Source organism: Pithys albifrons, chromosome 2, assembly GCF_047495875.1.
Source record: "Pithys albifrons albifrons isolate INPA30051 chromosome 2, PitAlb_v1, whole genome shotgun sequence".
NCBI lineage: Eukaryota > Metazoa > Chordata > Aves > Passeriformes > Thamnophilidae > Pithys > Pithys albifrons.
This window is the reverse complement of record NC_092459.1, coordinates 113,402,836-113,426,223: the sequence shown is the minus strand read 5'-3', so window position 1 is coordinate 113,426,223 and position 23,388 is coordinate 113,402,836. Positions and strand designations below refer to the sequence as shown.

General features: G+C 37.7%; 1 protein-coding gene across 1 annotated transcript in view; it reads left to right on the top strand.

Moving 5' to 3' along the window:
• SLX4IP (SLX4 interacting protein) overlaps nucleotides 1–23,388 on the top strand; it is a 71,666-nt gene that overhangs the window by 14,871 nt on the left and 33,407 nt on the right. Inside the window, 2 exon segments of the mRNA XM_071582125.1 lie at nucleotides 19,248–19,337; nucleotides 22,007–22,130. Coding sequence (XP_071438226.1) covers nucleotides 19,248–19,337; nucleotides 22,007–22,130 — 214 coding nt within the window.

Here is a 23,388-nt window from a genome sequence, read left to right as displayed (position 1 = left end):
GTTTACAAATAACTCCTCACTGAAGAAAGGAGTTCTTATAGAACATTTTTCAGCTAAAAATCCAGGCTTCAGCCAGACTGGTAGAGCCATGGATATCCAGTGATGGTGCTGGGGATCTGCCTCCTGGGACACTCAGCTAAGGAGCCCCCTCTTCCAAGGCAGAGATGTGGGAAGTGGTGTTAGTGCACTGCAGTTCTGCCTGGTTACTGAGCTGTGCTGCTTCCTCCAGGAAACTCAGAAGGACCCCTTTCAAGGGTCATTTACTGTTTGTTTTTGTAGTGAATTACCCTTCATACATATTTCTTCTCTATTGGCTCCTTGATCGTTTCTCTAATTTGGGAAGTGTACTTTGAAAGACTTTTGGTGACATGTTTATTTTTCCTTAATGCCTGTGGAACAGAAATGCAGCCTCACGAGGCACGTGTGTCCCAAGTGAAATTAGAATGGTCCCACAGTGTTAATTCTGTTCATCCATTACATTTCTGAGTTTTTTCTCTTCTACTTTTAATCCTGTAATTTTAGAGAAGAAACTGTTTAGAAGAACTTTGCTTTCTGTGCACACATTAAAAATATTAGTAGGGTATAAAGATATGGAAAACTTAATGGGCAGTTTCTCCTTCCCCCTTCACCTTCTCATATGTGCAAATGAACATTAGAGGGGGGAGGGAAAAGGCAGATAAGACCAGGAATCTGTCTCCAACCTATTTACACCTTGATAACAACCTTTTACTTTCATTCTGTCTTTTTTTCCACTGAAATCTTAGGAATTCCAGCCATGGATAGGAGGCTCACAGATAGATGCTGGAAGGGTGGAGGCCTCTGCTTTTCATTGCTGGCTGTGGCAGGAAATCTCAATTAGCGTGAAAAATATTGAGAGTTCTTGCATTGAGCAATTGAAAATATTTATGCTGCACACTTGCCTTTTAAAATTGTGTGTTTGCCAGACATAGAATGGGAAATGGGACAGTTTGATATGCTTTACCTGTGGCAGTCTTTGGCTAATTGATCTCCTGTGTTGCAGAGAACTTGCATCTTCTGTTCCCTAATGATGCCACAGTGCTCTCTCCTCAGTAAAACATGAGAGCAGTAAGGCTTTGGTTTTTGTTAAAAATAAAAAAAAGGAGTTACAGGAAATTTTCCCAGTGATTTTAAAGCAGATTAGCAACATCAATTTGCAGCAAAAATTAACTAAGAACCAGCAAGTCAGAGATTTAAGACATTTATATACTAGAGCTGAAATATAATAGTTACACTTCTATCAAAATTAGAGTAATTTAATACCTCCATGTGATTAAAGAATACAAATGAAATTACCATAGTTTCAGAATGTCTTGGCTTTTAGCAATGACAATGTTTGTTATTTTTCATGTCTTGATTTTTTTTCCTTTTTAAAACATGTTAATGGAAGAAAAAATAATTTCTGTGAAATACAAGTCCTCTGTTTACTTTTATAAAAGCTTTGTTTCATTTTATTTATTAATTACGTTTAGAAAAGAAAGTAAAGATGTAGGTATATATATGTTGTAGTGCTCATTTTCAGAAACTTAAATCTCAGTGCTTCTAATATTTGCAGTCTGGCATTGATTGTAAGTATAATGGGCTATTTCATGCTGTGCTCTTTATATTCATGGTTATGATACTGAAATGTTAAGACCACACACAGACAACAAGATCTCCAGCCACTTATGCATGTAAACAGTCTGGCTTTTTACAAAGTGGAAAAATATTTCTTGTGCAGTATTTTAACATGATCAGCATGTTAAGGCTCAATCTGCAACTGTGTCAACATTTCTTTGGCTGTAACCATTAATTCTGTAGCCTCTTGATAATATGTAAAATGTGAGACTGGTTTGTTTACTACTGGGATTTGTCAGCAATTACTGTCTGCTTTTAGCTTAGTACTTTCAAATATATAATAGATCAAAGAGTTATTTAGCATCATCACTGTGGTTTTAGTAAAACAAAGGATTATTTTTTTTCCCAGCTGGCTTTGGGCTCCTCAAGGGGCCATTGGAGCAATAACTTTGATAAATAATGTTCTCATACCTGTTTGATATTAGTTGGCCAGGTACAATACATTAAATAACCTTCTATAACTACTGTTTGACATCAGTTTAGCTTTAGAGATGGGAACATGATCCCTTTGTTATCTTGAGAGCTGGCATGGCCTCAACATAGTTGGGAATCTTTGCTTTGTTTATTTTTGTGTAATTAATGCATGTTTTCAGCATTCTTATTACCAGTAGGAACTGCAAGTGCAGTGGGTATGGGCAATATTATCTAAGCCCCATGTTGTTTTCAGCACAAAGAATTGTGAGGATTTCAAATTCTGATAGACTGCTCTTCATTTGGTTATGATATGGAGCTAATAAGAGTAAGGTGGCACAGAAGCATTTTATTGGACATCAGATCTGTTCAAATAGTAAGTATTTGGGTTTCTTGCATCTCTGTTTGAGAAGTCTTTATTAATATATTTACTAATTTAGTTTCAGTGTATCTTTGAAGTTTTACAGATAACAAAAAACCCCAAACAAACCCCCAAACTCACCGGACAAATCTGCAGATCTTTGGTAAGAGTTTTTTCTTTAGTTACAAGTAAGCTGTAAAATGACCAAAATTTGCCACTGATCCTGAGAAGGTTTCCATTAATTAATTCTGTGATCTCTATGACTCTTGGTTAAAATAGTTCACCTGAGCTTTTCTTATAACTTTGTACAACTCTGAAGTACCTGTGTTTCTATGAGTATTTTATTTAAGAGATAAAATAACAACACACCAATCCATAAGACTGACTCTTTAAAAATCTCAAAGTGCAGATATTACAGTGTGGATGAGATAAATTGCTGGGGGGAAAGTTCAGTTTTAGGAGTAGTCACAATAAAGTTCTATATAAGAGGCAAGCCTGGCTTTTTAAAGGGACTATTATAAAGTATTTAATAAATGTATCACTATTAGTATGGCAGATTAGGAGAACTTTCTGTTTGTAGATCACTATCTTTTAAGACTTAAATGCTTTTTGCTGCTGGAATCCTGTTGCCATTACTAAACACCACTCAAACCAGATGTGTTGCTAAAATTTGAATGAATCTTTACCCCAGTAAAACCCAAACATGCTGTTCTCCCAAAGAGCATATGAACAAAGAGAATGGATATGTTTCATCATTCCTGTTCTGCTGTCTGGGGCAGCTTCATTTCCTTTGGAAAATGATAAATAAAAATTAAAGTGAGGCAGCAAGTGGTCTTTATCAGTTAGGTAAAACTAAATTCTTGATACAGTTTTGTTTTCCAAGATTTTAAATGTTTAAATTGTGATTTTTTGGTAAAGAATTTGTTTAATACAATAATGGAACAGAATTTTTATTCATTTCTTTTGCCCTGCAAAAGTTTTATTTTGTATATATACTTACCAGCTGTGTATCCAAGTCTTTTGAATGGTAACAAATCCCAGGCTTTACGAAGCAGCAGTAATTGTAATTTGAGTTTTGTGATGAGCCCCTTGCACTTGGCTCAGACATCTCTCCACCAAGTTTTACACATCTGGGAAAATCAGTTTACATTTATTCAGTAGATTCAACTTTTAGTTGGGAAAAGCCTCTACTGGAGCTGGAGTGAATCCCCTGTGAACTTGGTGGTCTCTGCTGCCCTGGAGATGAGAAGGGGAAAGATGGAACCTGTCCAGTTTGAAAGTAAAGAAAAGATGGGATGACTTACCTAAAGCAAAAACTGCAACAACAAAACACAAACCAGAAACTGCTGAAGGTCCTTGTTATCTGTGGGGCAGAGCCTGGGGGTGGCTGGTGTGAGAATGCACTGCAGTGATTCAGTGGTCTGGGCAAGGAACAGAGACTGGTGGGAGACCAGTGGAGCAGGAATGAGGAGAACATTCCTGAGGGATGTCAGTGCTGGAGCAGGGATGAGCAGGTGGTGTCAAGCTGAGAGCTGAACTAAAAGCTGGAGTGAAGGTTAAGGATGGGACAACAGCCTTCTGCTTGCCTTTCCTTTTCCCAAGGTGTGGAGCAGTGGCAGCAAACAGGAATTAGCAATGGCTTGATAATGAGATGAGAATTAGGAGAGGTAAATGATACTCAAACTGATGGAAAATCTGGAGTGGTAAGATTAACTGTTTTTGGCAGCTTGAAACAGGGAAGTGATTGGGAAGATCCAGATGCTGGGAAGCATAAATTTTGGGGGATGATGAGCACAACTGTCTGTTTTATATTTTGTGTTCCCCTTTGCACCCTGGGAGGAGAACCTACAGCTCCTGAGGTGACACAGAGCCACAAAATGCTTTATCCTTCCTGGTACTAATCCAAAGAAAGGATGATGGTTTACTGCAGGTTAATTGTATTGATTCCGTCGGGGAAAATGTCTGTGGTGCTTCCAATCCAGCTGATTTCCCTCTGGGAGTCAACATGTTGCCATATGGTAGATTTTCCTTAATCAGTTTTCCACCTGCCGTTACCAAGGTCATATTCACAAACTGTTTAACTTCCCAAATGTTCTTGCAGTATCAAGGAGTATGTGTTGTGTCCATGGCCTTTTCTGTAGTGTATTGTGATTGTGTTTTGTTATATCTCTGCTTCACTCTGGGCACTTTTATACAGGTATATAGAATATTTTATATGAAAAGGGTGTATTTCTCATAATGGCTTTTAAACACCTGATTTTTTCAGAAATACTTGGTTGATAAAATTGAACTTTTTTGGTAGGTTGTTATTTTTCATTGTTTCTCTAATGAAGGTGGGTTGAAGGCCATACAGAAAAACTTGAAAGCCAGCAAGATTTGGAGCACTCTTTATCATGTTATCATGTTATAGCTATTAATATTAATGGATTAAAACATTTTACACACCCTGATCTCCAGTGTTCTCTTTGATGTTAATTACTTTACAGTAGATCACAAGTTCATCCTTCCCATCAGGCAAGCAAAGAAATATTTCCTCTTCCTTTACCTGTGTCCCTTAGCAACACAGTAGGTCTTATTAGCTGATGAATAACAAGTATTTTTGCTGTATTTGTTGTATTCAAGTGCTTGTTTTCTGTCTCTTTAAAAAGCTCTGAGTAGAACTTTGTTACTAAATTCAAGCAAAATATAATCTGAAGATATAAATACATGGCCACAGGTAAGTATAATGAAGCTTAACAGAGTTCTTGGACGTGTTAAAGCCAAGGTTTTCTTTTCTTGTCCTTAGTAATGTGACTCAGATAAAATATCTCTGTGGTTCTTGATGTCCAGGAGCTGTGATCGGTCATCTCTGTGTCTTCAGTCCTTTTAGCAGACAGTTGTGCAGCTATCATGCCATCAATTTTTTAAATTAAAAAATGAGCTGTTCCTTTTCAAAGGATAATTCCCTGTCAGTCTGTGAAGCAAGGGTGGGGGCTCCTGTTGAAATCCATGGAAAAATAATACCTTTTAAAACTTAATTTACAGAGTATATTCTTTCTTGTGTGGCTCTTTAGAAAGGTGCAAACATGTAGGAAGTGAAAACTCAGCCATGGCTCTTCCAGCTCTGCAGACGTTGCTGAAGTTCCTTGGCTGGCACAGTCCTGTCTCTGGTTGGTGATTCCTGCAGCAGGTGGGAGTTCATCCTGTTTTGCTCCTTGATTTTTGCAGTTACAGTTGTATGGCAGGGTTGGTTTTTTAACCAAAGAAATCACATTATATCAGTAGCATCTGTCACCAAGTATTTTAATATGAAATGTCTGACTTCTGGCAGGCAATGCTTAAGTTCTGTCAGAAAAGGTAATGCTGTGTACAAAGGGGCCTTTCCATCCTGTCAACTTGTCTTTCAAAACTCTGTGGATTTCCAGTGGTGTGGGTACAGGTGAGTATTGTAATGGGAAAAAAAATATCTTTCTGCGCTGTAATGTGCTCTGTCTGTTGGAGGAATGGTTCATAGATCTGTTTATCTGCTCAGAATTTGAACTTGTGTTTTAAGATCTTTTCCATTGCTGCTCCTATTGATGGCATCTTTAGTGGCTGTAGCTGAGATGGACTGTTTAAATGACATGTAAAAAATACAATTTTTTCCTAAGCAGCTGTAACCAGAAATACATCCAGAAATCTTTATTTGTTAAAACAGATTGTGAAAAACAACTAATTAAATATAATGCAGCATTATAAAGACTGTAGTCTTAAAAATCCCCTGCTTCTGTATTATGCCAAATTAATCTTCAGTTCTACTTTCTGTCTGAGTAAAAAATTACTGTTGGCAGATACGGTTTTCAGCTATGGATTCCTGGAGAATTTTCTTCTAAAATTCCAACACTTTCTTGTAATACTGAAGTGTAAAGATATTTGAAGCAGTTACTATTTAATTTCCCATGCATATTGAGTGAGAGTGCTTTTTAAAAACCCCTTGGAAAACAAACCCAAATACAAATCTTGTAACATTAAAACTTCAGTGAACTCTGGCAGGTTACGTTTCTTTCATACTTTTGTGTTTCCTTTGAAAGAAAAACTTTCCCAGATGGTCATTGCAAGGTATTGAATGTGACCAGTAATTTCATGTAAGTTCATAGCCCTGTCAGAATTCCTTATATGGATACTGGATTCTTTTAGAGGTTGTTTCATTTTTATCTTCACACTATTAAATGAAGGCAAGTTGAGGGTAAGATTATCTGCAAGGTCACAGAGAAACTTAAAGCATGATGGACAAAGTATCCTCACCAAGCTGGAACTAGAAATAAACACACAGAAGAAAGTATATGGCCATACTGATAGTTATAAATGAAGTGTCAAGGTTTCAAATCTGGGAAAGTATCATCAGAATTTATAAAGTTCTACTTAAATAGTCCATTCTCCTCACTTCAGACATCTGTTACTGGTTATTGTTTGAGTGACCACCATGTACATTATACAAAAAGGAATGTGTTCTTTGTAAGATCTCTGCTAATGTGGCAGATAAAATCCCAGTGTTTGATAGCAGTGCCAAAGGGCAAAGAGGTGCTGAACAATATTCCTCATCTTTACCATAACTTTCTTTCCTGGAAAAACAGGCTTTGACAGTGGGAAAATGAAGACTGAGATAAGGAGAGGTGGAAAGAGGCTTGGGAACTGAGAGTGATACAGACCAGAACTTCAGCAAAGCAGGGGGAAAAGTCTTCTCTTGGGCTGATGCACCAATAACTATTTATTTTGTTGATTACAAATAGGAGTTATATCTTCAGGCTGTGGCCATAAGTTAAAAGGACTAGCAAGTTAAAGAACAGTTGTTTTTGTTGGCATGTTGTGTAATCTGGGCTTAGTTTTTATGTCTCCAGTAACGTAAAGAAAAATGGACTGTTTTGATTAATGCAAAATGCTGCATCAGTCTGAAAATTTCATTTTTCAGAGGATCATTAAAATAATGGAACTGATTAAAATTATTTACTCCTTGTGAGATATGGAGCAGTTGATAGTGATGGTTCTCTTGTTTTTATTGATTTTGGGATTAAATCTCAGTGCAGCAGGTCAGGATGTTTGTTGTCTGTAAACTCTTTCCCTGTTACAGAGCTAAGCAGGTGGATGCAGGTTATGGAAAATTAAAGTACTGCAGACACTCAGTTTTAATTTTCCATTTTAACATATTGCTGGGTAGACATAAACATTGCAATTAAGCAAGATCTAATTCAGCCAGGTGACATCTTGGCTGCCTGATAATAGATGGCATAGCTGAAGTTACTGAGCTGCTTTCTGCTGTCAGCTGTACTGACAGCACTGGCCCCTTGAGAAGATGCATTAAGGAGCAGTTGTGACCTTGGGAGGTGTGGAGAAATCTTGAATGATGAATTTAAATTCAGGGAAGATGTCATGAATTGAGACCTATGGCAGTTTTTTTGTGATAGGTTTACTGATAGAGCAAGGAGAAAAAGAATGGTAAATGTAGAAATATAAGTAATTTTGAATAGGAAATGGTAAAAACAAAAGAATTTGGAGGGACTGTTTTACACAATTATCAGCTTATATACAGAAGGTGGGGTTTATTTCCAGCAGTTTGGTTCAGTATGGGAGGAATTTGGGAGACAAGTGAAGTCACTGAAGGGAAAAGACACTGGCTTGAACAAGATTCTCTGTCTTTGGCCACAATGGAAGAGGCTGCCAAGATGCATTTGTAGAGTTTTGCTCTTTAGTAATTTGTTAAAAAGCTGGAACTTTTAAAACAGATTCATTAGCTTTGAAAACTGATTTTCCAGTTTCATAGTATTTTTAGCTGCAAAAGAAACAATAGGTATTAATGCAGTTATTTGTTTTAGTTGGTTTGTATTCTGCATTGGAAGCAGTAAACAGAAAGCAGATTTTAGGGTATGTGAGAATAATAAACTTTGGCACATGTTGCTCTTGTTAAACTGCCCATGTGTGTGTGAATGCCTTATGTGATAGGTCTAGAAAGTCGTCAGGTCAGTTCTAATATCTTTATTGGGCAAATTCACACAAACTCCATTGGGGCAGAATGAATGGATATCTGGATTTGTGGAGAACAGTGGGGAAAAGTCAAAATACCCCTTGTAAGAAGTCATGCATTGAGGCCTTCTGGTGTCTTACAGGTATTAGTGACTGTAAGGAACTGGGAAATCTGGTGGCTATAACCCATTCATATTCTCCATAAGGACTGACAGTGCTTCACCAGAGGTTCCTGAAATGAGCTGAGAAAGAAGGTCCTTACACACATTCCATGGCTGAAGGAAAAAGGTGGATGGAGGCAATAGTGGAGTTGGACAGAGAACTGTGGGGCAAACACTGTGTTTGCAAAGGACCTGAGAAGGGAGCTGAGTAACAAACCTCGCTGCAAAACAACCAAAGTGAAACCATGGTACAAGGGGAGGGCACATCTACTTTTCAGACACTATGTAGTTCTCCATGGTGGAATTAAGAGATTTAGTGAGAGGTGGGGAATTTCTTCGGTATAAGGAAAAATTTAACACTCTTAGGCCTGGAAGAGAGAAGGCTGGAGGTGGGTGGGTGGGGAATAACAAAGGTCTATTAGATCAGGGATGGAAGAAAGAGATAAATAAGAAATGACTGCTCTAATTTAACAAGCCAGAGTATTTAATTAAACCAACATGAGGATTTGAAATGAACTAGAACATACAATTCCGAATGACTGTGTGATTGGTTTGGGGGATTGCTTGGCACAGGATTCTGTGGATGCAAAAATTCAAGCAGTTTTATAAACCAGTTTAACAAATTCTGGGAGAAAACAATCACTGATGAGTTCCAAGTACAGATGCAGCCTATGGGATATAAAACCTGAGAATCTCATGCTGACAAATGTCTAATACATCTGCTCAGAAAAGTATCATTATTTGCTTATGTTTTTTAACCTTTTCCTGTGGATTTCTTTTACTAGTTGATGTGACAGCATATTGGTCATTATGAACCTTTGTATTGACTCAATATAACTTTTTAATATATTTAACATCTACATTTTGTTGCATAAAATCAACACTATTTATCATTTTCAGGGATTTTAATGTTTTCCATGTGTGTTAGGATTGCTGCTAATTATCACAGGAATTTTTATAAACATAATTGTGGGAAATATTTCCCACATATTTCCAATTAGTAATATAATCCACGGGAAAATTGAAAAAATAAAAAAGGCTTTGAAATGTAAAACTTTGCTGAAATCTTGGGAGCCTGTTGTTTCTATTATTCTCCATAATAGGTGAAAATGAGCAATGTGTCACCCATAGTATCTGTAGATTGTGTTTTTCACAAGTGTTTTCATTCAGTGTGAAAAAGAATTGTAAAAACCTACAAAGCCAGTTATAGATTGAACTGTGCTTACATAAAATAATGAGTTTGTTTCCTTCAGTGTTTGTTTCATGTTAGAAACAATCACAGTTAGTTTGGATCTTCTCTTCCTCTACTGAAAGACACTGGAGTCAATTAACTAATTTTTATAAATCTTTAGCAGAAGAATGGTTGGTACTTACCCTTCCCAGCCTGAGAAACTGAGTTGCAGGAAGAGGAGTATTTGCAGAAGAAATCATGTTTTTTGTGTTACAAATGTTGGCTGTGCCTGCTGTGTTGCATGTAAGTGCTGATTAATGTGTGCTATCTAATGCTGTGCACACCTGCCTGCCTTGTGGGTCAGGGATGGGCTCCTGGTGCCTCCCCAAGGCCTCGTGTTGGAACAGAGTCAGGGGCACTTTTTCAGCTGCATCTGATTTTGGTCAAGGTCTTGTCATCCCCACCTGCTTTTCATTGCCCTGTTCTCCTCCCAGAGGTTACCACCTACCTTTGCTAGGAGAGATATATGAATAGTCACTTCCTATTTATTTCTGTCAAACTCAGTAGTTTTAGAATGCATTTTAAAACAGATGTTGAATCAAAACTGCTTTAGGTAGAGGACAGTTTACTTTTTCAGTCTGGAAGAAGTAAGATGGAGGCAGAATGGGGCAAGGGCAGACAAATGGGGAAGTAACTTCCCTAACAGGTTAAGTTTTAGTCCAAGCAGCCTTTCTGGTGGCAAACACACCACCAGGAATCAGTGGTGCTTTTCACAACTTGTTCTTGCTTGTTGCCAACTCTTCAGTATTCAACTATGTTAATATTTTACATATTTTTACAAATGGCTCGTTTCTTCTCTTCCTTTTGTATTCATTTTTCTTTATGCACAAAGTCCATTTATTATGTACTCTATTCAATGCCAGATGAAAAGAATTCTTTTTCTTGGATATTAAAAAAAATTATATTCCTTTGCTTGCCAGCTGGTAATTCCTTGAGGTTTGTGCTGATCTGTTTCCATTTCGAAATATGATGTGTTCTCCATCATCTGATTCTGCTTTTTCAGCAGTAAGATTTACAGCATTACTTGTTCACTTGAAAGACTCATCTATTTTGTACCTTTGCAGGTAAAGCATTGAATATTTTGTTGAACTTTCCTCTCCCCCTGCCCTGTGTTGACATATATACTCCCACTTAATAGAAGGATTTTATCCAAAGGGTGTCACTTTTGCAATATGCCCTTTTCAGCAGTGAATCACTTTTTTCTTGCATTATTTCTGAAAAAGTTTTCTTGCAGTTCTGAAACTTTCCTGGCTTAGCTTATATAAATTAATCAAATCACAGAGTTTAAAAAGTACTTCTTTTATGTACTTGCAAAATCCAACATTTCAGCCACTTAAGGAAGTTTAACAATATTATAAGTTTGGCTTGCTAGTACTCTCTTTGCAAATAAAAAATACTTTTCCTTTATGTATTTCTCTTAAAGTCTGAGCATGTGTGATCAATGTATCTTTAATGTGTTCAATTATTTTGGCATAAAGATTTAGCATCTGCAAATATTTTATATTGAAGCATGTGCTGCAGATGTCAGTTTGGTGCTCAGTGGCTCCCACTGCAGGAGCTGCGTGCGGTAGGTAACGTTTCCACGAGAGGGAGGGAAGGAAGTGAATTGCAGAGCAGGTGAGACCTTGTCTCTTAGAATAAAAAGCAATCTGAAATAACTGCAGAGTTGGGAAACATGGAGCAGTTTCCTGCGTGGGACCTGCCCTCACTTCCCAGTTCTGGTTTTGGGAGGGGGACGCGGGCCCTTCCCTGCAGCTGTTGTACAATAACTGGGGAATCTCTTCTGGTGCCTTGTGCTGGAGAGCTGCTGCTTCTGTCAGCTTTGCAGTGTGCACGGTACCTTGGGAAACAAACAGTGTGCTTTGCCTCTGCTTCACCTGAGGAGTTTGGAAATTGTTTTAATCAGATGGCTATTTTTATTTCCTCTGACAGAGTTTACATCAGAAGATACTGAGGGTGGTGTGTTTTTTACCTTATTTTTTATTGCACTTTATTTTCTAGTCATGACTAGTATCTGCAAAAGCACATAAAATCAGGTAGTACATTACTAAGCTCCTCAGCCCTTCTGTGTGGTGGTTCTTTACATGCTGGACATGTCCCTCAGTGGCTTCCAATATATGCTTGGTGACCTTTTGTTGATACTTTAAAGTTTGGCTCATTAATAAATAGCATGTAGAGCACATATGTGAAAACCTGTGGAAATCATTTATCAAATTAAAGGTCTGAAAAAGGCCCTCAAGACTTTGTCTTGAGCCTCAAGGCTGTGATTTCTTCAGAAAATTATATTGCCATGTTACTGTTGATGATCTTTGGGGGTTTTTGGAAGCTTTGGTCATCACTGCTGTTATTTAGCAGGCCTCAAGCAAGCCCTTTATGTATTATGAACCTGTAATCATTCTAATTGTTTTGATACCCACTACAGTAGTATCTGGTAATTACCAAACAAATAATTCAGACATGCAGAGTGTTTTGTAAAGGGTACCTACTCGTTCCTTTGTCTTTCCACCTAGGCAAGAAATTAATCCCAGCACTGACTTTCTGGAACCACAGACCATGTCCCACATTCCAGTTTAGTACAGCACCAACGAGGCAATTCTTCTCCTCATGAACCACTTTCATAATACCAAACTTTTACTGTTGATTGCTCAGGGTAAGGGCTAGGTAAGGTAATAATCTTTATCTGCACCCACTTCCTGTGATCAGGTGATACACAATAATGTGTTATCCCATGGCACTCTCTTGTCATATCTAAGCTCTAGGAAATGTCCTTAAAATTTACAATTAAAAATTAATAGCATGTGGGTAGATTGTGAATATGCTCAGCTACCCAGTTAATATGGCTGCTCACCCTTTCCAACATGAAGTGTCATAAAAGCAGGTTGCTGCAGAGATGGGTATTTCATCATTGCTTGCTTGCTATGATTTAAAAAATACAATAGTTTTTAGGTAATATTTTACAACAAAAGGGTGAAAGCAGCTTGTTGGAATCTCACCTTATCTTTTTTATTATCTTGAGCAAACGCCGTGCTGCTCTTTCTGTTTTTCTGGATCAGTCCTGACGCAGGCAGGGACATGGTGTATATCCTTTCAAAACAATGGTGAGATTTCACTGTTACTTGGAGACTTTGCCTGAAGGGAAAACTTGCTTTTTGCAATTGTTGGAGCTCCAGCTACGTGGCTCCTTTCAGTATGTGGGCTACAAAGCCTCCTACGGAACTGGGATCAGACCAGCACAGATTGACAACCTAAATTAAGCTTAATTCTCTCATGCAATTTAGGCCTCTTTTTCAACATTGTACTTGATAGAGCAGTTCTCCAAGCCCAGTTCAGATGTTTAGATTAAGTAATTACTGCTTAGCCTGACTGTGGGTGATGAACTGAAGGGCTCTGTTTTGCACTGCAGTGTTCTTATGTTGCTAAAAACATTGAGATCCTTTACCTCGGCAGATACTTGGGGCTTTCTGAAGGAGTTGTCTTCATTAATTTATTTTAATCTGTTGATTTGGGTGGATCTCTCACAATTATGTGCTTTAACAACAGCATATTAGTCCTTAATTTGGAAGTCTCCAGTATCATACACAGCTCCATCAGATTTGAAGCTCCTTAGATTTTTTTTTAAATGTTTTCCTAAGGGTTGAATCATTCACAAGTATTTCTTGTTTTCTTTTTCCCATCATTTCTTAAGTTTAATATCCTGTCCATCTGCATCTGTTATGAGTCTAAAATGCTGCCTTGATGTTGCATCCTGGTTTCATGTGTTGTCAGACCACATTTATCAAAGGTTTGTTCTGAAGGCTTGTTCTCTGCTTACACCTCTTTGCTTGGCATGGGAACCTCTCAGTGTGATCTTAATGTGCCTATAGCTTATTGATTCAATTTTCAGATAACTGCTCTTTTCTTCCACTAAGACACCGGAAAATTAAACACTCCTCCCTTTAGGAATTTCTCTCACATAAACTATACTCCTAAAAAAAGCAAGCCAACCACTTGTGAAAGATTGCTTAGATAGAACTTGTATTCAGGTTATAAAAGGGGGAATTTCCTCCCTACTTTTGGAAAGTCTGAATGCATTTTATGTTGTCCAATTCCTGCTGAATCTGTGTATAATTTAGTACAGCTATGTTTGAAGATAGATATTCCAGTCAGACCTTGTTATAGCAGTGCCCTTGATCTGCTGCTCCCTCTTTCGATTGCAGAGTGACCCCATAGATCTTTGAGGACAGGGAATTTAAAAGATCTAGGTGATGTTAGCTGATGGCTATAACCCTTCTTTAACAAGAAGAATTTATTTGTCAAAACTGTTCTCCAACTTTAGTAAATAAATTTATGATGAAGTACAAGCTTTGTACAATTTCCAGAGCCAAGCAGTTCTTATCCAGAAAAGAGAAAAGGTCAAAAGTGGAATATACCTTTTTTCCCCTGACATTTGCATCGTATTTCTTGAGCACACTGAAGAACAAGCTTGTCATAAATTGCTAGAGGGATCTTGCTTGTGGGTCCTTCTGTACCCTTCTCTCTGCTCTGTTGTGTCCTGATTCTGAATCAGCTGGTGTGGGATCCTGTTACAAATTAAACCTTCTGATTAATCTCATGACAGTAAAACCAGACACTAGTGACCTGTTGGTTTCTAAACACCCCTGAAAGAGAGTTGAAAAATGACTTGCTTTGAGCAATAACTAGAGGGACACTATTTCTATGCAACTTGACTGGATAGTGAAAAAAAAGCAGTAGTTTTTCCTCCTTGTCCTCCTGTTTTTTTTTTCCCCAGAAGGAACCTCTCAGCCCTCCCAAAAAAACAAACCTTGATGATTCTGGAATGTATGTGGGAAAGTTATGCACATATCAAATCACAACTTTATCTATTTAGAAGCATGAGAAATGGTCAGTGGTAGCTGTCCCTGGAGTTCCTGTGCCTCCGTGTGCCATTGGCAGTGGTGGTGCATGAATAGCCATTCTGACTCCTGTGTTTGTGTAGGATGAGGCACTGAAGGACTGGGACAGTGTCCCCTCAGATTGGGAAGGGGTGCATTACCTCAAACCCCAGTGCTCTTGGACATGCTTGTAAATGAAAGAGAAATTCATGTATAATGACAAATACAAGCCCTGTGCTCGATGCTCACTCGCTGAAGTGATTTTTGCCTCCTGCTGTTGCTGTAGAAGTCAAAATACTGAAAGTCCCTGGTGCTAAAGGTGTAAACAGAAGGAAGACACATCATTTTGTTTGGGGTCAGAAAGATAAAAGAGGAGAACAAACTTTTGCTTCTAAAAAGCCTGGAAAAAGTGAACTTTGTCATAATAGTTGGCACAGTGTATAGGCCAATGACAATACGTGGTTATACTTAATGCTGTAGGTGTTTGAACTTGATTCAGTGTCAAATATTTACTGATTTTCAGAAAGAACTTAAAAAGCATGGAATATATTTAAATGTTCCTCTTTATTTTAAGACAAGATATTTCACATGAGCTCCTTATTTATGTTTTATTTTTTTCCCCCAAAATCTCTTGGCAGTGCTGTGGTCACTTGGGGACTAATGACACCCCCTATCAGTTATGTCACAGTGCCAAAAAGGGCTTCCAAGGACGTTTTTGAGTCGTCACTGGGACCTAGTCTAATTTTTTTCAACTATTGACATCATCTGAGACTGTAAAAATTATCACTGTAATTTATTAGCACACTTCTCAGGGAAGAGATGACAGTAGAAAGAAACAGTCCCTGCATGTTTATCCTGGAGAACTGAAGTTGTGCAGTGTAGGACATGCAGCTCTCCCAGCAGAACTGGGAATTGTGGTTCGAAATTGCCTTTAATTCAAATTGATTGCAAGCAAAGCAAGGCTTATAGGGGGAGGTATTATCTTTCTATAGACCATTTAATATCACAAACTCCCCAAGCCTTTGGGACCACAAAGACCATTCTGACATGAAGCAGAGGTGACAAATGTCCAGCCACCTCCTGCAGCCACACTGGGGCTGTCGCCTGTGTTGGCAGCTGGAAAGCGAAGGCGGATGTGACAGTTCCAGCTCTGCTCCTTCCCACCCATCCCCAAATTCAGCCAAACCATCACATGTTTGTTTCAGCCAAGCTGCAATTAATCCTGACCCTGCAGCCACATCCGTAGGGTAATCACAGAAATGGGAAACACTAATGTGTGTCATGGGAGGCTGGTTCTCCCCTCCTGTCTGCTTTAATGATACAGCACATTTGGAACTGTGTCACTGAGTGCATACTCACCATGTTTATCCCCAGCAGCCCAAGGATTGTATTTTTTTTGTAAGGACTGTTTTTGTGCTATTTGAAGTGATACAGTTTAAAGAAATAAGAGGATCATGTAGGAGCCCACTGATTGTAAAAGTCAGTGTTTCAATAAATAGTATTTATTTGGATTTATCTACTCACCGGGGGATTTGCAGTAATAGTTCACCATCTGATATTTGCTTATTTCAACGTTTCAACAGGTTATGAGCAGATGACTTCCCTTGACTGACTTACCACTGCATTGGTTTTTGTTGTTTATGTTACATGTCTGGTTATCCTTTCAATTTGCAGAATCTATGAAGTGTTTGATGTATTTGTACAAACAATTTGATTTCTGAAAATATGTTCTGAATTAGATGCCATTACTGAACAACAATACACTAAAAACATTCTGAGATCACTTAAAGCCTTTTGTTTAGTAGCACAATGAATGTCATTAGATTGTTTCAGTAAGAATGTGAACATTAAAAACAGCTTGTAAAAATGCAGAGTTTTTGAATTCTGGAATTATGGGGAATTTCAAATTGGTGCATCTGTTTCTGTATTTAATTTTTCAATGAAATACTTTGCTATTTATTTTTGGCAAATGTGTTTCCCATCAAATCAGACATTCAGGTTTCAGTTTTGACAATCACACCTCTAAAAACAATATTCAGTGCAAATTTTGAGACTGATGTTGAAAGCATGAAATTAAAAGTTGCTGTTCTTTTTGTTTGCCTTTCAGTTATGGTACTTAGGAATCACGAGTTGCTTTTTGCAGCCACACTGACTGGAAACACTTCATTTCCTGTAAAATAAAAGCTAGTATTTTCATGGGATAAAATGTGATCAGAATAAAAATAAAAATTGCTTAGAAACTTCTATAAGATCATCAAATCTGTTAATACAAACGGTGTACATTTTTCTTCCACTTCTTTTTCTTCCCCTCAATTATTTGTTTTGGCATTTAGTCTGTATTGAGAACTCTTCCTTTGCTGCTGGAGTAGCTGAAGTTGTGTTGGGCTGCTCAGTGTAATGTGATGATAAAGCTGGACCATGTGAAGGCACATAAAGCAGAAATGCCAGAAATACCATGTCCTGTGCAGTTCCAGAGTGCACAGTATGACAAGTGCTTCTTGTGTTTGTACTATTTTACAGGTAGTTTTAACTGTTCCATTATATCGTTTCAAATATGGTTTATTTTCTTTTTTCCATTTGTTTCAAGATTGGCAACCAAGACAAACATTGCCATTCAGCAGAAAATATTTGCAAACGTTATCTCTTCTTGAAAAACAGGTCTATACTTTGCATCTGTATCTATATATGAAGTTTCTGCAGTCAATGGAAAATTAACATGCAGCATTTGATAATTTGAATTTTCTTGATGTATCAAATACTTGTTCATTGTTACAAGTGCTGAGCCATGAATAATTTACTGGCTTTCACTTTATAATCTGCAGTGTCTGCTAACTTTGAAGTTCAGTAGTCAACTTAAAGTTTGCTGGAGCTGACTAATGATTCACCAGAGATTTCTGAGAGATATTTTGTCATCCATTTAAAGCTTGGAAAGGTTTGCTCTTGCAGCCATCTGGTAATTCTTGGTTCTCTGGAGGAAAGAGAAGCCTTTTGATACAATAGATCAAAGCATTCTGCTCTTTCAGGGACTGATACCTCTAAGTAACTTAGAAGTTTCTCAAAATCTTTTCCCAATGCCTGTCTCAGTTGCCAAACTTTGTGTTCTAGCTGCAATACAATATTGGGCATTAATTAGATTTTAACTGTATTTGAATCATTATTTCAATATTTTTGTTTGTGGTTAGTTTACAGATCTAAGTGTTTTGTAAACCCAGAGGTTTTTAATTTACCAACTATGCTGTCGTGGTTAATAAAATTGATGCTAAATCTTGTTCTTTGTACTAATTGTATGGGCGAGGGTGCTCTAAACAACTGTACTTGTGCTAGGCCTGAGATATAGATGTGCCTTGGACTGTTGGAGATGTACACCTGGAGCCTAAAGCTGCATATCCCACTATTTCTAGAACTTACTGTGTTGGCAGTTGGAAATCTGAGGTTGGGGTTTGCAGATGTTTGGCAGTGAGGAGCAAATGTGGAGAGATGGAGTGAGGGCAGGAAGTGAGCCCTGCACTGTCCATTGAAAGGAGACCCCTCTCACGCTGGATGGTTCCTGCACTTCTGAGGCTTGCCTGGAATCAGAATGTTGTTCCTGTTCCATCAGACATTCCAGATGTGCAATTGCCATGACCATGCATGGCCAGTGTGCTCAAAAAGCGAGTTTATTGCATCACTGGCATGGCACAAGCAGCCAAAACAGAGGGATGAAACTGGCCTTTCCTTTTCCTCTGCACCTTGTTTAGTTCAGGGGTGTCTCAGTGAGATTTGGTGCCATGTTACAGTGGAAAAAAGGGAACCAGAAGTTTGTAATGCCCCATATCTCTGTGCAGGGAAAGGGACAGGGTGAGTTAGTGCTCAGGGGAACTGGGATGTATTTGTGCTGTTCACTCTTACATTAGTTCATTGGAATGACTGATATTTTGAAAAAAAGATAATAATTAAACCTCAAATGTCACATTGTCCTCAATGAAAGTCTATCAGGAAATTTCAGAAATAGTTGATGTGCCTTGGGATGTCACCTCTCATATTAACAACTGTATATAGTGTTTAGTAATAGGTGGGCCTTATTATTTAACCATTCAAAGTATAGTATTGACTAAATGACAAATGTGGTAACTACCCAATATTCATTAACAAATCCTTCAAAAGTTGCTGTTCTTTACATTATGTAGTTTGGAGAAAGGAAAACACTCTTAAGAGACCAAATTTTTAAGGAATTAATACATTTAAAATGCAAATTAGATAATTAATATGGTACCAAATTTTCAGAAAATAGAGATGGGACTTCGGTGAAGGAAATCTAAAAAATTAAAATCTGCTTGAACTCAGATTTTAAAATGTCATTTAAATAGAAGAAGAAAATTCCATGTTCGGTGAGCTATCCAGGATAGGTCTGGTGCTCTTGTTTCTTATTAAGTCCACAAACAATGATAAATTTGTAATTCCATACTTCATAAACTTCCACAGTTTAATGTTCTGCCTGCTGTATCTCAGAATCAGATGCATATGCTTACCTGATTGTTTATCTCCTTGTCTGCTCCACATGTGCTTCCTGGCAGCCACAGTTCAACTTCTTTTTTTTTTGTCCTTTTTTTTTTTCTTTCCAGTGTGGGAACTTTGCTGTCCTGGTGGATGTTCATATTTTGCCTCAAGGCTCCAGTAAAGACACCAGCTGGTTTTCAGATCATGAGAAAGAGGTACAACAAATATCAGTTCTACTTCAAAAGCATGTTGGCTGCAGGGAAAAAGTTGGATTGCCTTGAACTGTTTAGAATTTTCCAGTGCTATGAGAATATTGTTACTTACACCTTACCATCAATGATTGCTGTGGGAGCCCTGAGTCAACCATATGTGTTTGTTAGGTCACTAATGACCAGCTTAAATTTGCTTTTTACCTTTTAAACTCTGTGTGTGTGTGTGTGTGTGTGTGTGTGTGTGTGTGTATGTGCATTCATCCATGTCTGTATGCTGTTTGGATTCTTCTGACTTTAATTTTAAAAATACATTTTTCATGAGTATTTGGAAAGTATACTGAGTTATATAAACCAGAATGTTGGGGAAGTGTTTTTCTATTTCTCCTTCTGACAAGTGTGAACGATACTGCATTTAGAGGGTGCAAGAACCCCATAAGTTTGCATGATAAACTACACTAGAACCATTGCATCTTGTGACAAGAATCTCCCATTACTTTGAAGCGTATCATTTGTATATCCTGATGAGATTGTGGAAAATTCTGCCTGTAACTGCCATCATTCCGTGTGTGATTTCTGCTGCACTCTGGTGCTGAGTTGCTGGCAGGGGTTCTCCCCGTGTGGGAACTCGAGCAGTTCCCTGTTGCAAACGGCTGCGGGACATGTTTGGGATTCCTGTGGACTTTCCCGCAAGTCTCCGTTACGGTAATTTCAGCAGATAGTTTTCCTAATGATGCCGTAATTAACCTGTCACTGCAGAGCGTCCCTGGATGGCTCCAAGGAATAGGTTTAAATAAAATTAAAAGAAACAATAAATTAATATCCTCAGGGAGCAGAATATTTAGCAACATGTGGTTCATCCGATTTGTGCTTTATTAAGCAGAGATATAAGAAAATAGGGGAAATCTTTCAGACTTCTTTTTTCTGACTAAAGGCTCATTAAGCCTTCTATTTATAACCAGTTTTACTCTCCTGGTTATCTGAGTTTTAAACATTTTCAAAATGTGTTTTGTAAGAGTGCCAAAGCAAAAGATGTGAATTTCAGGAAATTAGATCATGATTGATTTAATAAAGAGGCATGACAGGGCAGCCTTCATTGCATTTCTGTGACCACACGTTTCGAGACAAGTACAAAGGTTGCATATTTTCAGCAACAGAGAAGTGTGAGCCCAATACTGTGCAGTTTGCTTCCCCTGAGTCCCATGCAGAATCTTTGTGTAAATGAGAGGGAAAAGATCTTAAAGAAAAATTATGCCTATGTGCTTATTTTTAATGAGAGCTTTTACGTGTTCCTTGCAAGTGATTTTCTACATTTTTGTTGTTTTCAAATTCTGGAAAATATTAATAGGGGCATAGACCTCTCTGCCTGTCTGTGCCACAGTTTGCACTCTGCTGTCCTGACCTGAGTGTTGCCATCTTGGGTTTGCTTTTCCCTCTTTCTGCCCTTCAAATTTCCCTGCCCCTTCTGCCATATCTCCTTTCTCCTGGGAGCAAAGTCAGGTTTTATTTTTGCACTCTTAGGGCTATGTAGTTCTTTGTGGAGAACCATTTAACTAATATTTCCATGAGCATTAAAGCTAAAATACATTCCATGTAAATGAAGGAAGTGCATGGTACTGTTTATTGTTGCAGAAGGAACCAAATACACTCCATGTTTCTGCGGCTTTCCAGGCCCTTTCCTTCCTACATGAACCCATAGTCCTGTGCAGGAATGTGTAATGGGATCACTTTAATGAGTTAAACAGAAGAATAAGTAAATATAGTATTTTATAATTATACTCTACAAGCAGAAAGGAAAATGTATGTCTTATATATTGCTCTGCTTTCATTAAGAGCAATGCATTCAAAATTTGTTGCTCTCCATACTTTCTACATTAATCAAAGGGAAATTTTAAGCCAAGATATTTTAGTTTAGATGCTACTAATACAGTTTTGTCTATTACCCAACCACAGTAAAAAGGTAAAATTATATTTCTGTGAGCACATAATTTTGAGCATTGGAAATGAGAATACTGAGGAAAAAGTCTCAAATATGTGTGTGTGTTAAAACTTATTCTGGTATTCAAGAGATTAATTTTTTTGCTTTTACTCCAAGCTATTTTTCTCTGTGGTTATTCTGGCTGAAGAGTTTGCTCTCTCTGAGTTGTATGTGGTTTTATTGTGCTTTGTTGAAGAAAGTATGAAAGATATGAACAGAAAAATCAAAGTGAATTAGAGAAATTAGGTTGCTGTGACCTAATTCGCTCCAAGTCTTCCCCCCTCAAATTATGTTGAATTGAAGCAAAAATCTGTTGTGGTTTATAAGGAATCTTGCATAGAAATAGTGTGTTGACAATTCCTGGGGGATTTTTACTAGTATTTTGTTTAAATATTTACTGTTGTTATACAGTTTTAACATGTATTTTTCTTACATTGCATGCATATGAAACTAATTCTGATAAAAAGTGTTAGCATTGTAATGTTATGTATTTCATCTGCCATGTGAGAACTTCATAATGTTTTGTAGAAAAATGGTTTGATCCCCCCCGTTTATTCCTGAATTTATGTGCTTCTCCCTTCAGTGCTTAATTGCAGATAATGCTTTTCCTTTTCAAGTGAAAGGGGGTGAGTTTTTGTTGATTTCTGCTGTGGGCATTTCTGTTCAGATCTAAGAAGGTCACTGGTTGCTCTTGCAGGAGGTCTGCAGGCTGCTGGAGGAAGTTGTTGCTTCAAGGGTCAAACACTACTTGGAGACACCAAAACAACGTGGTCAGTGGAAATCAGTGGAACATGCATCATCTGGCCCTTTTTTTCTGACTGGTAAAAGAAATTATTTAACTTACAATGAAATAGAGAAAGATAAAGTATAGGGGAAACTACTGCTATTTATTTTTTTCCAGGAGAAATCTGGCATCAGGAAAGGCAGGAATACTGGTGTTTGGGTCTGAAATTACTTCAGCTTTGTTAGTGAAAAATTCAAGTGGGTTTTAATTTTCTGTGTTGTTGAAAAATTATTGTAATGATTGCACTATCAGTCTGAGAATTAAAAAGAGTCAATGGTATAACCCTGGGTCCTGCAAAATTGAGGGAAATCTTGCTGGGTTAAGTCTCCTTTAGTTTATAAGTTTTTAATTTACAAACAATACCTTTACTTCTCCCTCTTTTGCTAATTTGTCCAGTCTTTAAACTTTCTGTGATGTGACAGATGACCTTTGTCGTCTCCCCAGTGGTGCTGCAGCACTCACGGCCTTGGGAGTGCAGAATAGAACAGTATTAAGAACCTTTACCCACAATAAACTTATTTTTTGTGTGTGTGAGGGTGGTGAGACTAATGGGTGCAATTTGAGTCCATCCACGTTTCAAACCAAAGGTGATGGTCACTGTAGCTTGTGCTCTAATGTTTGATCAGCTTTGGGTCTAAATGCCTTGCCAATTTTTGTTTAATATCATTTCATTGGAGTCATAATGGTGGGGTTTATAGTTGATTTGCTTATCTGTTGGTCTTATGTCATACAAGCAATTTATTTTTAAATAGTTCTTAGTTAAAAAACCCTACCTTTTTATTTTAGTTACTAGTCTGGAGCATGTTATAAACTTGTCACAGATAAAAGGTCTGGCTGTGGTTTGTCACATTTCCTTCCATATATTGAGGTGGATCTCTACTGAAGTATGACTTTTGCAATGAATGTTATTAGACACTTGCAATATCTGATCACCATACTTATATTTTTTTATTTCAATGTGTATTATATCAACAGTGTTAATTCTGAACAAATTCTTTGCCTCTCAAAATGTTTTTAGTTATTCAAGAGGTCTTTTCCTGTGGAATTCTAGTTGATGGCTGTAGCTTTAAATGCTATTGTCAATAGTAATGAGTGGTTTTAATGAAGAAAATATGGGTTGCATACTGTATGGTTGGCTTATTATTGCAAAAATTTAGGCATCTATGGGAACCAGATTGTTATGGCATGACAGGAGGGCTTTTTTCCCACCCTCAAGAACACAATACTGTGCAAGCAAAAGATGCTTCTGATTGCTAAAGGTTTTCTGAACCCTTTTCTTTCCTTGCAGGTTGCAA